At 37.9% G+C, this 14,366-nt stretch overlaps 1 protein-coding gene across 2 annotated transcripts in view; it reads right to left on the bottom strand.

The window, feature by feature from the left end:
• MAP3K7CL (MAP3K7 C-terminal like) overlaps positions 1–9,240 on the bottom strand; it is a 30,737-nt gene extending 21,497 nt beyond the window's left edge. Inside the window, exons 1-4 of one of the 2 annotated variants that reach the window (XM_082751684.1) lie at positions 8,863–9,240; positions 6,483–6,626; positions 6,202–6,262; positions 5,839–5,947 (exon numbers count right to left, since the gene is read on the bottom strand). In XM_082751684.1, the coding sequence (XP_082607810.1) occupies positions 5,839–5,947; positions 6,202–6,219 (127 nt within the window). In that variant the 5' untranslated portion in view covers positions 6,220–6,262; positions 6,483–6,626; positions 8,863–9,240. The remainder of the gene's footprint in view (positions 1–5,838; positions 5,948–6,201; positions 6,263–6,482; positions 6,627–8,862) is intronic. The other variant, XM_082751685.1, reaches the window with a different exon arrangement.
• Between the last annotated feature and the right edge of the window lie 5,126 nt (positions 9,241–14,366).

The following is a 14,366-nucleotide window of genomic DNA, read 5'->3' as shown; positions in this document are numbered from 1 at the left end:
ATCTCGCCCCTGCAGTCATAATTTCACTCCTCCCTTCCTGGTTGCTCATAAAGAAAATGGATTTATAATGAAAGCCGGTTGTTGAGAGTATATCTTGTGACAAAAAAGATCATGGACAGCAAGAAAGAATGAAAAATGTGCGTGTTGCAATGAAACACGTGAAATGAAAAAAGTGTGTGAATTTTACAGCCATCCCAGTAAACTCAACAGCACTAACCTGTGATGTGAAGGAGTCAGATGAGACACTTCATCAGTCTAAGTGAAAATACCTGATGCATGATTTCTAAATGAGTAGCACTTCCTGATTGCCCATGGATCCTGAAACTAATTTTGAAGGTCTATATTTAAAAGTGTACTAAAGGTAAAGACCTGTACTCCAATTACAAAGACGAACTCGTTGCACATACAGTTGACATTTTTTTAACCAAAGACTCTGTTCACATATATGGAATAGTTTGACTTTCATGTTTGGTTCATCAGGTTCACACATTCTGTGTTTGTTGCCGAAAATTCTCATTATAACGCAGAGCATGAGAGACAAAATCTCCAGGGAATTTAATTCCTCCTTTTACTTTCCTTTCTCTTGGGCTGAGACAAAGCATCCTTCTGTTTCAAAGCCAGCTCTCTGACCATTTCTGTAAGAAAGCTAACATAACAAAAGAACAAGGTCTCTATGCTGCCCAGCCAACACACCTTCCCGGTGAAATGGCGTGGTGGGCAGAGGTGTGTGGCCTAGCAAGGCTAAGTCACTCAACCTTTGTTGTCCAGCTGAGGTCTTGTCTCTCTGCTGATAGCACCTATTAATACAAACGTGATGATGGGCTTATAACATGTGATACAGAGGTTCACTCAGGCAATCTGATTTAGAAAGATGAACTATACTGAGATGCACTGTCTTCACAAAAAAAAAAAAAAAAAAAAAAAAAAAAAGACATATTACTACTTATTAGTGATCTCCAGATGCATTCTGTCCCCTGATACATTCTAATATTGCATGGTTAAGAATGCATCACGCTTTCTGGAAATCTTCACGTAATTGTGTTCTGGACTGAGAGAGATTCCTATAGCACAGACCTCCATGATGCAAATAAACAATCAAAATCCCTCTCACTTTACTGTCTGACTGGCAAAATGTCTGGTACAGCGGAGAGTAACACTCCTGTCTTTCCCTACATGTCTACTCCATTTAGCTGAACTGTGGGCTACAGGCAAGAGTTGATGAATAAATACTTTAAGAACAACATCTGATTTATCTGCAATATAAACTCACAAATTACAGTTTCTCTAGAGTCTTTGCAAAGATAGAAATAGAACATAAAAATTTAAATGTGTTAAAAGCACATTAAGGTTGCTAAATCAAGCACTCAAAATTTAGGAAATGCCAATCACAACTCTGCTTCCTTGAGTAACTGAGTTATGATCCAGTCTTTAATTATACAATCAGATACTATTTTTCTCTTCTACATGCGTGGGCAAGTGTATTCAGATCTCTTCCTCCTAAATTAAAGAATTAAATTGGTAACATAAGTAGGCTGTTATCCTGTAAGTGGATCAGCCCTTGCACAGGAAAGCTGCTCGAACTTGACTGCAAGCACTGCAAGCGACCATGGGACACCAGCGGGAAGCTGTGTATGGGGGCCCAGCCTTGGCCCTCGGAGGGCAGCAAGGTCCAGAAGCCACAGCGCTGGTTACTGACAGACGAGCATGGACCGATCGAGTTGATCCTGGAAGGCTGTGTGGCTAAGTGACTGGGACTTGGCACTGCTGCATGAAACTCCCTGGGTTCTATTCACAGCCCTGCCTGAAACGACCTTACGCAACCCCTCGGTTACCTCACTCGCAAAATAGTGGGGAATGGTCACTGCCTGACCCAGGAATAGGCTATGAAGGCTTGCTCAATAATAAGAGTTGTAGACCTCCCCAAAATAGAAGCAGCCCATAACACAGGAGGTAAGAGCAAAACCCTCCTACTCAGTATACCTTCACCTAAGCCTAAAGTGTCCTATGAGGAATGTACAGCCGTTATTCCTTTTTAGGGTATCTCACTTAAGTTCCTGTCTAACTTCCCCAAAATACAACAGTAGGTACTTCCTATCCTAATAAGGCCTGGCACTCAGAATTTATTAAACATGTGGGGCTGCAAAGACATGCATGAGCCATAACCAAAAAGTGAATGCACTGTGATGTTCTCATGTTGTCCTGCTGTAAAAATATCTTACTTATAACACAGAAATGCCCCAAAGTCCTCAAACATGGGTCCATTATGCCAGCCTCTGGACAGACAGGCAAAGTGGCAACATGTTTCCCCTTCAAAAGCTAACAGCGTGTCTTTAGATAAGAAGCAGCAAGTGGGGTGAGGTAAGTGAGCGATGATTCTTGTCATTTCCAAAGACCAAGCCACTTATTTGAAGGTTGGGTGCAGATTTAGGAAACTAGCCTTATAATTTCTTGCCATATATTTTAGAAAACTCCATCAGTTTTCAATCAATACTTTGTCAGCTGGAAAGCCTCTGTTGCCATTGCAGTGAAAATGAGTATGGAGTAGGGATTTGAAGCTTGCTATTGAAAAACAGCCATGGCAAAACAGTCCCGCATGATCAGCTATATAAAGCAAAAATTCTTTATGGACACTAGGAAAACAAAGGCATAAAGAAAAGTAAAGTCATTTACTATGCTTGCAGAAATACTACATTGTTCTGCTGTCCGTTCGTTTCATCACAAGATGTGTGTTTTGCCTTTGTTATCAATGATTTTTCCTGAGGGTGCTACCAGAGGTAGAATAATTTCAAAGGAAACAAACAAAGTTAAAAATAATTTCAAAACAAGTCACTGATCACCACTTGTTACAAGCAGAACTTTTCAGCCAGATTCAAGCTCTTTTTTTAGAAGAGAAAGTGAAGAGATGTTTACCTATAAAACTTAGATCTATTACATAAAATAAATCCAGTACTCTAAATTTAATAAAGTTCCAGTTATAATCATTCTATCTTAATATGTTCAGTAAATTATGTTTAAATATATAAATTAAGACATACTGAATTTAATTGGTTTAAATAAATTGATGTTGACAAACTACAATGAACTTTCTATTTGGGAACACTTACTTAAATTTTGGCACACCACATTCACTTTAACATGTATTAGTTTCCAAGTGATATAAGATAGGCTGATGTCTCAGATTCATCAATTTAAAACAGTACCTTAAGTCAAACTGGTGCAATATGGTGTGCAGACACACCCCAGGAAACCTATGTTTGATGCCAGCTTAGTGAACTTGAGTAAAAGAGCCAAAATAGACATCTATATATACAGGAATAAGAGATACACAATAAAACTGTCATCTTATATAGCACCCCTGCCAGCCACTATTCTTGAGACTTTTAAGGAACTGGTTAGCCTACTTTCACATTAAACACATTGCACAAATCTGGCCGGGATTTCCGTCATCATGTGTTGACTGATAAATAATATAACACAATTAAGTTATTTCTTGTATACTCAGGATAAGCCTGCTCCTCTCTTGTAGGTCAGTTAACACAAAGTAATCTCTTCTCAGGAGTTAAGAGCAGTTTCTCCTTTCACTGCTTCTCACACCCAGCACTTGGTTACAATCCTAGCCAGTGAGATAATCACCACCCAGAAGAAACATTCCATTTCCCCTTTTTATATCTAGTTATGCTGCAAGTTCCTCCGAGTAAGCAGTTGCACAGCCCCCGGAAGGATAATGCAGCATTACTTAGTGAAACCTATCACTGTGCCTTTCAAATGAGATAAAATTCAAGGAAAAGTTTAAGTCATGCAGATTTCCTCACCACTTAGCCCTGGTGAAGGACTTCTCAGATATACCCTAGCAGTACAAAAGCCTCACCTGATGCTTTACTGTCACACAAAAAGCAAGTAACTCCTGTTTGAATTAAAAGCAAATATGCTTGTCAAGGAGGGAAAAGATGTTTCTGTTTTTTTTTTTTTTAAGATGAGCTGCAAAAAAAAGCATATGTTATATACTTATTTATGCTATCTCGATTCAACTATGGTGTGCTGGAAATCTGCAAACCTGATAAAAGTTTATTTGCTTTGCCTTCTTTGAATATATTAAATATAATAACATTTATACGTTCAGGCTTACCACTAAAAGCAAGAGTAGAAATCATGTGATGTGGTAAAACAGGATGCCAATTGAGACCTCTTACTACTGCAAGGGAAAATATGGTACTCACTTTACCAGTTTCATTTCAGTTTTATCATTATTAACAGAAATTCTGGAACTATGGAAAAGTTCAACAAAATGTAACAGAAAAAGATTACCTTTCTGCAACTAAGATTCTTTTTATAAACGTTAAGAGAAGCTGAAATTATTAGCAGGATAGAAAAGTAAAAAATAAAATATGATGCAATGTTAAGGAAGCTAGGCTTCCTGCCTTTCATGTCCTTCTTCTTCCAAGCTATTCACAACCTTGTTATTTCCTACTGCCGTCTCTTGTCACAAACCACTCTACCCTCTTTGATTTTCCCATGGTCTCAGCTTTCCCTGACTTGTTTTCACTGTCTCATATAAACATTCTTCTTCCACAATTCATAAGAGCACTCCCTTTCTTTTACATCTTTCTTCAAGACCTAGCTCTGCCATAATTCCTGTAAGAAATGTACCATGCTATTATATCCTCAGAGGTGAGAATGATTCATTATTACTTTCTATAATAAAAATGCAATTACCAGCTTATTATAATTTATGTAAAAAGGGCACCGAGACAGCCACATATATTTCTTTATATTCCTTCTCCCAGCCTTTCAGGATCACTCATCTTTATGACCTCCAAGTTTTGTGCAATAATATACTTAAATGTTTGTTTTTAAATCTCCTTGCATAATGGATTAGATTCTATTTCAGGCTTGTAGCTGCAAATTAATATTATGCAATAAGAAGCTATTATTATTATTAGCTATGTATATTCTAAAATATCTTTAAATGAGAAAATGATATCCAAACTAAGACTATTTACACAAAGCTCAGGAAGAGACCTCACACATTATCCTACAGCACATGTCGTCCAATAAAGCAATCATCAGCACTGGGTTTCAGTTATCGTTATCAGAGATCCTTATATTTCACACCATCAACACGTCTCAATCCTTACTCCAGGCACTCACCTCTATCAACAGCTCAGCCAATTTTTTAAAAGATGCTTCACAGCTTCCTATCTACTTTATTGCACTCTGATTTTTACTGTGTGCCAACAGCTCTCTAGATCTTAATAATATTTAAGGTATAAAGTAATAATATTCATTTATTCCAAAGGCCAAAGGGGCCATGTGCACACAGGGCACATTTGGAGAAATTAATGCTCAGTCAGCAATTGCTGACAGGATAAACATCAATGAAATTTCTGCTACTTTCTTACGAAGCATGACATGTGGGGCATCCGTTTCCTGAAACCTCTCACCAAGCTGGGCACATGTGGCACTTTCCAACCTGAAGGGAAAGTCTCTTCCTGTTCTAGCCTCATCCACAGTACAAAATGTCTTTTTTCTTTTTTTTTGTTTCAAAACTCCCCCCAAACCAAGCATACTTTAAATACAAATAATTTTGATAGTTAATGAAAATCTTTTGTATATTCCACAAACCACATGAAAAAAAAGTTAAGATCTAAAATGTCAGTCAAGTCATTTTAGTCTAATGAAATTGTTAGTGGAAACAGAAAAACTGATCAAATGCTATTACTCAGGAAAAAAATCCACCCATTACACTGGACTTCATTTGGTATTGTAAACATGGGTAAAAACATGTAAAACTTAAAAGCAGTTATTTCCTTGTGGTTTGATCTGTAAATTAAACTGTACCTGGGGTTTCATTCAGGCTGAAGGCAATTCGTACTGGCTTATCAGCAGGTACCCTGGCGGTGGTGATCATGTGGGCACTTGAGCCAATGCTTTTACTTGTTTGTTCCAGCTGAAATAATACAAACAATATATTTATTACAGAGCATGTAACACCATTCAACAAATGAGTTTTACTGCTTTTCATGCATTCATAGCTGCCTCTCTCATTCTAGCTAAGCAATGTTTAGAATGAAAGTCAAGGGAGCGCCATTTCACTTTTCCATTTAAAAAGGATTTAAGTGAAATTCAGTGCACAGCCTGCCTTTCTTCTGCTATTTGTAGGTTAGAAAGAACGATGGCAAAGGAAGCGTCCCCTCTCCTCACCTGCTTGCTCCCCGCCATTGCCCCTTCAGCAAGCCTTGACTCGTGGCAATGCTGCCTGGTTCTGAAGGTGAAGAAGGAAGAAGGGGTGGGGAGATGAGAGTAACATGACCCCAAGCCTGCCATGTGATTGGAAACGTGCACACCACTCCACATGGTGTCAACGAGGAGGCACCCATCCTCCTACCTTCCACCCATCCTCCTACCTTCCACCCATGCTCCCCCATCAAAGGGTGCCTGGTAGTTGCACACTCAATGGTGAGAAAGTTAGTGGCTCGCCAAACCTTGGTGGTGATTCCTCAGTGGAACTCTCTGCAGGTGTAGGGGTCTTTCTGCATGGGTTGCCTCCCGGATCCAGACCTTAGTCAGTCCTCGGTATTTCTTCTGAGACCACCAACTCCAAAAAGTGGTTTTAAGGAGATGAGACCCTGCCCATTAAGAAAACTGCTAATTCATTTCAAGCAGGGCACCGAAGAGTTGTTGAGCAACAACAAAAAATTTTATTACTACTGATCTGTAATGCTACCATTAAAACGTCTCAGACCACTCAAAAGTTGTACACGGATTTCGTAGTGTTTAACCTTTTGAATGAATAACTTTGGTTGAACTCTATTAAATAGCTGAACATAAACTTAATCCCCTTGCATACCTAGCACAAAGCTGCTAAAATTCACAGATATTAATTTTCTGATTAGCTCCATGTGGGGAGAACATGAAGTCAGTGGGACTTCATGCACGCAAAAGATCTGCCCATAAAGAAATTATTTTAGGACTGAAGACTATGCTATCCAGAGTGCATTGTACTCATACCAACTATGTGGACAAATATGAGAGTAGCATTTAAATCACCATAAAAACTCCTCGGTCAATTAGAAACCAAATTCTTCAGAAAAATACAAACAAATTACTAAAAGTTGTACCACATATCACCAGATAACATGGCATTTAGCAAGTGAAAACACAAGCCAATTTCCTAAGCCAGTAATTGTGCAGTTTTTCAGTGAAGTAGCGATTGTATTGCACTGAAATCCCAACAACCCATTCCAATTTACACTTAATTATTTGGCAGTCTCAGAAAGTCAATAGAACAGAACAATATTACAGGATTACAATCTTCCTTGGTGATGCACAAGTGAATCAAATTCTTCCCTGGCATCACTGTCTTGCAATCAGGGTAAGAGTATCCTATTTGCGTTTGGCCCATTAATTTCAGCATTTCTTTTTATTTGCTTTGTCTGCCTTAGTATTTAGCTAACAGAGTGACACAGTTACTCTGTAGCATTGCTATCAATCATTCATTCACTCTGATCAAATAAATTGTTATTTAATATTCTTAATCTTGGCTAAAAGCAACAAATATTCTAAAATCATTGCTTTAAATAAATCTGATTTGGAGCTGTGAATTTCTCTTTCTACTGATACATGAAAGATATCAGGAATTATTCCCTATTCTGTATTACTAATCTTTAAGACACACACAAAAAAATTGAACTGATATCTTTTGGGCATAGACAAATAAAGGTCAAATAACTGCTCCAGTGTATGTTTTTGGTCTCAGGAAAAGATTTCTGGAGTTGACCGAAATATTCTATTTTGAAGTACACTGCATCAGACTAAATAACTTTTACCTTTTTGGCATTATTGATTTCTTATTTTTCCCCCGGACACCCACTTTATGAGAAACATCTGAGACATCTCACTATTTTAAAAAATCAACAGAACTACTAATCCAAAATTCTTTAATCATATTTCCTTTCTGTATCTCCCAATACAAGGTAAAGGGGAAGAAAAAAAAAAAAAAAAAAGAGAGAGAGAGAGAGAAAGATTCTAAATGATAAGAATATCCTTGAAACAAGGCTGTTCCCTATTCTGCATCAGTTCTCCTGATACCTGCTATCACAAGTGGTCTTCCACATAACAGTATACTTCACAATTCATATCATAGTCTAAGAAATTAAAGTATTCTGCCAGAGGATTTAAATTTGCCACAGCACATTGGCAGGAATAAATCTGTTGTCCTATCCCAGTCACATATTCTGTGGTCTTCAATATCTTTAAATTACCTCTCTTAACTACCTGCTATGTGAGGGCAAAAATCAATAGCTCTTCAGTAAGTAATGGCGAATTCTATCATAACACAAGTGTTTGCATTTTATTCTAATTCACATAATTCACCAAAAAAAAAAAATAAATAAATAAAAGGGAAAAAAAATAAAAAGCAAAGAAATCTCATCTTTATCCACAGTCATTACCATGCTATCTGGTTTCTTATCGTACATTTGTACCTTTACTCAATTGTGTGCAGAATCCTCAAGCTCTTCATCACAAAAAAAAACAAACAAACAAAAAAGCAATCAGACAGAAAAGAGAGGGGTGGAAGCATTCTGTGTGCAAACAAGGTGATGCAGGAAACACAGCCTGACTGCCCCCCATCCCACCTGCCTCCTCCACACATGATGAACAGGATCTCTGCAGACAGAGATGAGTGTGAGTGGGCAACCTGGAATTTAATGAGATTTAATGAGCAGCCCTCTTGATCGTGGCAATTGCCTATAGCACTGGCTGCTGCTCCTGCTTCATAAAAAGCCTGTAGCAGAACTCAGATAATCTAAGTGTTGTTACAGCTCTATCAGTTTAGTTCAGTTTTCACACCTGTTGCCTTACCTCACTTAGTGGAGTGTCTGCACTTGTATAATCCAGGGCCAGCCACTGCCTTGGCTTGTCGTTGCCTTTATGGAGTAAAGCTTCAATAAAAGAAAAGGCTGCACCTGCTGCATAGCAACAAACTGACAAGGTCTGAGAAGCTGAGACAGCTGTCAGGGCAACATGCTGCTACCTGCACTTCCCATAGGCTTTGCCGTCCCAAAAGATCGCCCTTTTCCGCTTTTCTCCACAATTCCGTTTTCCTTCCTCTCCTTTCCAGTGGCGAGGGATTATGATGCTGTCATGCTTCAGGGTGGAAAAAATCCTTCTGTCACAGGCATTATTAAGCAGCAAACTGTGGCGAGCCCAAGATTTTTAATTCATTAGTCCTGGCAAACCTAAAATACAAACAGACTTGCTTCATAGGACAGGAATGTTTTCAGCATGACCCAATCAGTGTCTGTGTCTATTCCAGCAAACTGGCAAAGATAGCATGACTCCAGTCAGCAAAAATGTCTGTGGCTCCAATCAGCTTGGGGTGACATTGCCAACTTGGACCGGCTACAAGCGAACTATCAAATGATAGCAGCAACTATCAGAGCGAGCAGCAAGGGATGGGCTCGGTGTTTTAGGCTCGGTTCATGCTGGCTTTGGTAAAGCGAGGCTCGGCTCATAACAGGCGATAGCAGGGCCGCTTTGGAGAGGCAATGGGCGAATTTCAGAATGCATACGCTGTGAAAGCAGATGTATTTATAGATGAACTGATGAGGATGGTGATAACTGAAGCTGACTAATTCAGAGACTGCACTGAACTCAGAGATTTCCTGACTAACTAGGTTTCCTAGTGTGATTTCTGACAGCATTTCTCAGCCTTGAAACCACAGGCAAGTAATTAATAGAGAAATCTTGAACTACCACAAAAAAGAACTTCTTCAGCTTGAACATTTATTTTCTGTAGCTGTATCCGGCACAAGTCCTGCATATGTGACTTTTTTATTTTGATTGACTGCTATCACAGACATTAAAACAAATGGAGAAAAATGGAAAACAGTTACAAAATGGTTAGACATAGTATCTTTATATTTACTGTTCTGTGATTGAAAAAGGGGTTCATCTTTTTTTTTTTTTTTAAATATATATAATTCAAAATATGTTTTGAAGATCTATTTTTTTTTTAATTCCATATGGAAAAGTTTTATCTACCCTAAATCTCCTGTACAGGGACACTGCTAGATTCTTCTGTTGGCTCAGCCAAGATAGCACAAGGTTGCAGGACAGATTGACAAGTAAAGGTTGTCTGAAGTCAAATTTTCATCCTCACCTTCTCACCCTTCCTCACCTTCTGGCCCCAGCCCAGGATTGGTCTAATCAGTGCAAATCTCAGGAACCCAGCAGTTGCCCTTGTGGCCTCAAAAGACCTTTTTCATACTTTGAAATGACTAAACTGCAAAGATATTCTACCCACACCGCCTTTCCGCCAGCAATGACCCGGGAGGGCATCAGACAGCTACACCATTAACTAGGTATCTGGTGAGGCCAGCTTTTTAACTGCACTGTGAACTCAGAACAAGTTATAGGCTCTGGCCCAAAAAGTTACTCAAAAGCAGGCATTTTCTCTTCTCTTCATGTGTTTGTGAGAAAAAAAAAAAAAAAAAAGAAAAAAAAAAAAAAAGAAAAAAAAAAGAGTGTTCCTCCCTGTATGTCTCCTTTGGAAGGGGAAGGAAAGAGATTTGTCTCCAATCACAGCCACTATTGCTGATAACATTCTACAGCTCAATACCGTCAGCAGTTGATGTTGATCTCTAACTCTAGGTCCAACTATGGTGAAAGTGTTTGTTTGAAGATACAGAAAATCCTGGCTCCACTGAAGTTAGTAAAAAATATTTTGCTTCTGTTTCCACGTAGCCAGGGTTTCCCTCAAATCATATATCCTCTTCTCCCTTGTGTGGACAGATGGTATTTAGATGGTATGAGAGTCTTCATTACATGCCATGACAGTAAAGCCTAAAAAAAGGCTCTCGATGTAAAACCTTAAGGCGTGCAAAATCTTCAATAGCCATAACAGCGAGGGTCTTGGATAGAAATGATGGCTGAATAGTTCAGGAGTGTTTTTTCCAGATGGCTCTGACACTCCACATTTCCAGGCTGACACTTCAGTTGTACTGAGTTTAAACAGTATATGCATTCAGAAATTGAGTTCATAATCATTTGTATCCATTGTGCATATATTTTTTACACATCAGTGTTTCTAGTTAAATCTGTATTATTATACACACTTTACCCCCCAAAAAAAAGAAAAAAAAAGAAAAAAGAAAGATGGAATCACCTGTGCTTCACTTAATATGTGCACTCCTCTTCTAAGGAGGCTGCTGCTTCCAAAGATTATGAACCATGAGCTAAGATACCAAAACTGCACAAACCAAAAAGCCCATGATTTGCATTTAAATATCAGTTCCGTGCTTTACACAATGATTAGTCACCTGTATGGAAGGTAGTGTATTTTAAAACTGAGACCATTATGGCATTCTGTATATTGAACATTAAATCTGAAACATCGGGATAAATGATTTGACTGTAACTATTTTATCATCTGTTTACTATTGGGGCTATGGTAGTAAAAATAACAATATGGATTTAAGCAACATATTTCAAAAAGTTTTCTAAATAACTTTATAGCAATAAACTAGGGAAGAGCTCTGTTTTAAGCAAGGGGGAAATTGAAGTCCAGAGTACTTCACTTCTGTGATTTGCTGAAGCTAGTAGTCGAAGACATTGTAAATTTGGGGAAGACATAAATCCCACTTGTTCACTCCGTAGGCTAATTATGCATCTAAGAAAATTATTCTCCCATTTATCACAAAACAAAAAATACTTTTTTATAACAGGCTGCTCATACACCTTATAGGTATCCTTGTGAAAATTACAGGATGTTGATAACTCCTTTATTTTTTTATTATTTTTTATTTTTTAGGATCACAGTCTGCCCCATTTCCTTTCCAGAATACTCTTAGTCACTGGATGTTTGGTACCCAAGCAATTTTTTTTTTTTTAATTATCACATTATGAAACTGGTGATAAACTAGAGGAGGATATCATGCTTTATTCATCAAAAACACCTTGAAAAAGTGTGTGCTAAATTAGGAACACTGGAACTTGTTGATATTCTGTAGCAGAAACATGCAAATTTGTAACAACTTTTAGGGTGAAGTATAAGTTATTCTACAGATGTAAAAAAAGCCAATATCTGCTATCTAATAAAACACCTGTTGCCTTACTTTTTTTAGTTGTGCTACTCTCAATTCATCTCAGTTTCCTAGTATAAGTGGTATTTTAGTAACATATGACTTCATTCATGCTAAAATGGTGTTTCACAGATTGTCAGTCACTATTTAAAAATATACTTTAAATATTCCAACATATGGAAGATGTTCCAAGGAGAAATAAAAAAAAAAAAAAAAAAAGCTTTCCCTATAATTGTACATAGAGTGAAATTTCCATTTTAATAATTCCCCTGAGTACTAACAGAATCACATTTTTGACAATTTCTGATTTTGTTGCAGATTATTTTTGCAGGAAAAAAAAAAAAAATGTTAAAACAAACCACTGCAGGAGGCATTTGATCCACTTTACTCACATTGAGGCTGATCAGGGTGAAGCTGCTCCATGCCATAGAAAATTGACTTTAAAGGCATAAACATTGGTGAGCTACATCCTTCAGCTTCACATTACCTGTAGAATTTCCAAAAACACCTAGATTGTAAAGCTCAGAATTTGCCAGATATTAAAATCTAGATGGTATATTCCATTTGTCTGTCATGGTAATTTAAAAAGTGCCTTCACACCAGCCACAAAAATAAGTTATTTGTTGATCCAATCTCATATTGCAGTCAGTCCATAAAGATAAGCATCTCAAGTCTGCATGAAACTGAGTACAGAAAAGTTTTTTTCTTCATCCGGTTTCATCCTCGGTGAGATCAGAACATCCAATATGATGAATTCAAACTACAATTTTTCCAGACAGAAATCCAAAGACAGAGGTCAATACTTCTCTTTTGTCTTTTGGATGATAGAAAGGTATGGATAAAATATACATTACTTAGTTTCATCTCATTCACAACCTTATATCCCAAGTTCTAATGACTGGAGCAGCCAACAGATTACTTCATTATTCTTCTTAGATATTGCCTCCAGTCTCCTTGCCTGGGTAATATTTTAACATGGGTAAAATAACATACTTTCCCCCAAGCTCTACAATCATAAATGTCTGAACCCTGTCAGATAAAATTAATTAATTAAAAACAACCTGATGCAGACATTGAACAGTGGCAAAAAATAGCACATAAATGTTATAATTAATGGGAAATAGATGTGCAGTAGCTGAATTCAGTTATATAGGGTCATACCGATCTAATGAAGGAGATTGTTCCAGAGAAATTTAAAAAATTGGCTTAGTCGAGGTGATGTGGAATTACAGGAGCTGACTCAACATTTTTTCACCTGCTTGATGACCATCTGGAAATAACAGCATCTTGAATCATTTGACAGTCTGACTGGTGAAAAGCTCTGTCTCTTCCACAGCAACCTCTAGAGAAAAATTGTGGGAAGCTAATGCTGATGACAGGAAGAAAACTTAAGCCTTTGAGATAGGATGCTGCTTTGGCATCCTCTCATATCTCTTGGGTGGAAAATAAGATGAAAGCTGAAGTTAGAAATATTATTGGAAAAGGATCACTGTTGTCAGAAATCAACAGGTGCAAACTTGTACACTTCACTCACATCAGCACAGAGATTCAAATAACCTTTAGAAATTAAATACAGGAAGAATGGTGGCAGGTCATCTCAACAGGGAATGATGGAGGATATAGAAAGACAGGGTGCAATGCACTAGGAGATCACCAGCCAAATGTTCAAAGCTATCACTGGCTAGTTCTGGCTAGCTGGAAACACCAGCACTTTCTTGAAAGCACTAAAACCAAAATACATCAATTTTGTTTATTGATTTTGTCACTAAACCGCATCCAACTGTCCTAGTACAGAAAGATAATTCTCTTGCAGCCACATACAAATGTAGTCGCTCCATTTCAATTGGACTTGCCATGTCCCAAGGGAAAGTTTAGTCTACCTTGCATAAGATCTTACTGGAAGGGAATACTGCAAGACATTACAGCCTCACTTGTAGATGATGGCTGAGGTTGTCATACTCTTATGGATATAGGCATAAGACTTTTAAGCCAAACACTTTTTCATCAAACTTTCCTGCTACCAGGAAGAAATCAGCCTCCAGAAGAGCCTGTGGCAAAATTCTCACCTGCAAACATGGAGGAGAAATTAAGAAACAATACACGCTAGAATGCTTATTAGCAAAACTTCTTCATTATGAAGCACTGCTTATAAACCAAAGTCTTGAAAGTCCTCATACCTCCTCTAGATATTTATTTTCCCTCTCTCCTTGAAGAGAAAGCATATGGCACTATAACCAGCAAGAGTAGAACAGACAGTTCTGCAGTGGTGTGCATGTATCAGGC

This window comes from Aythya marila (genome assembly GCF_965140915.1).
Source record: "Aythya marila genome assembly, chromosome: 1".
NCBI classification, from domain to species: domain Eukaryota; kingdom Metazoa; phylum Chordata; class Aves; order Anseriformes; family Anatidae; genus Aythya; species Aythya marila.
This window is presented reverse-complemented; position numbering and strand designations above follow the sequence as displayed.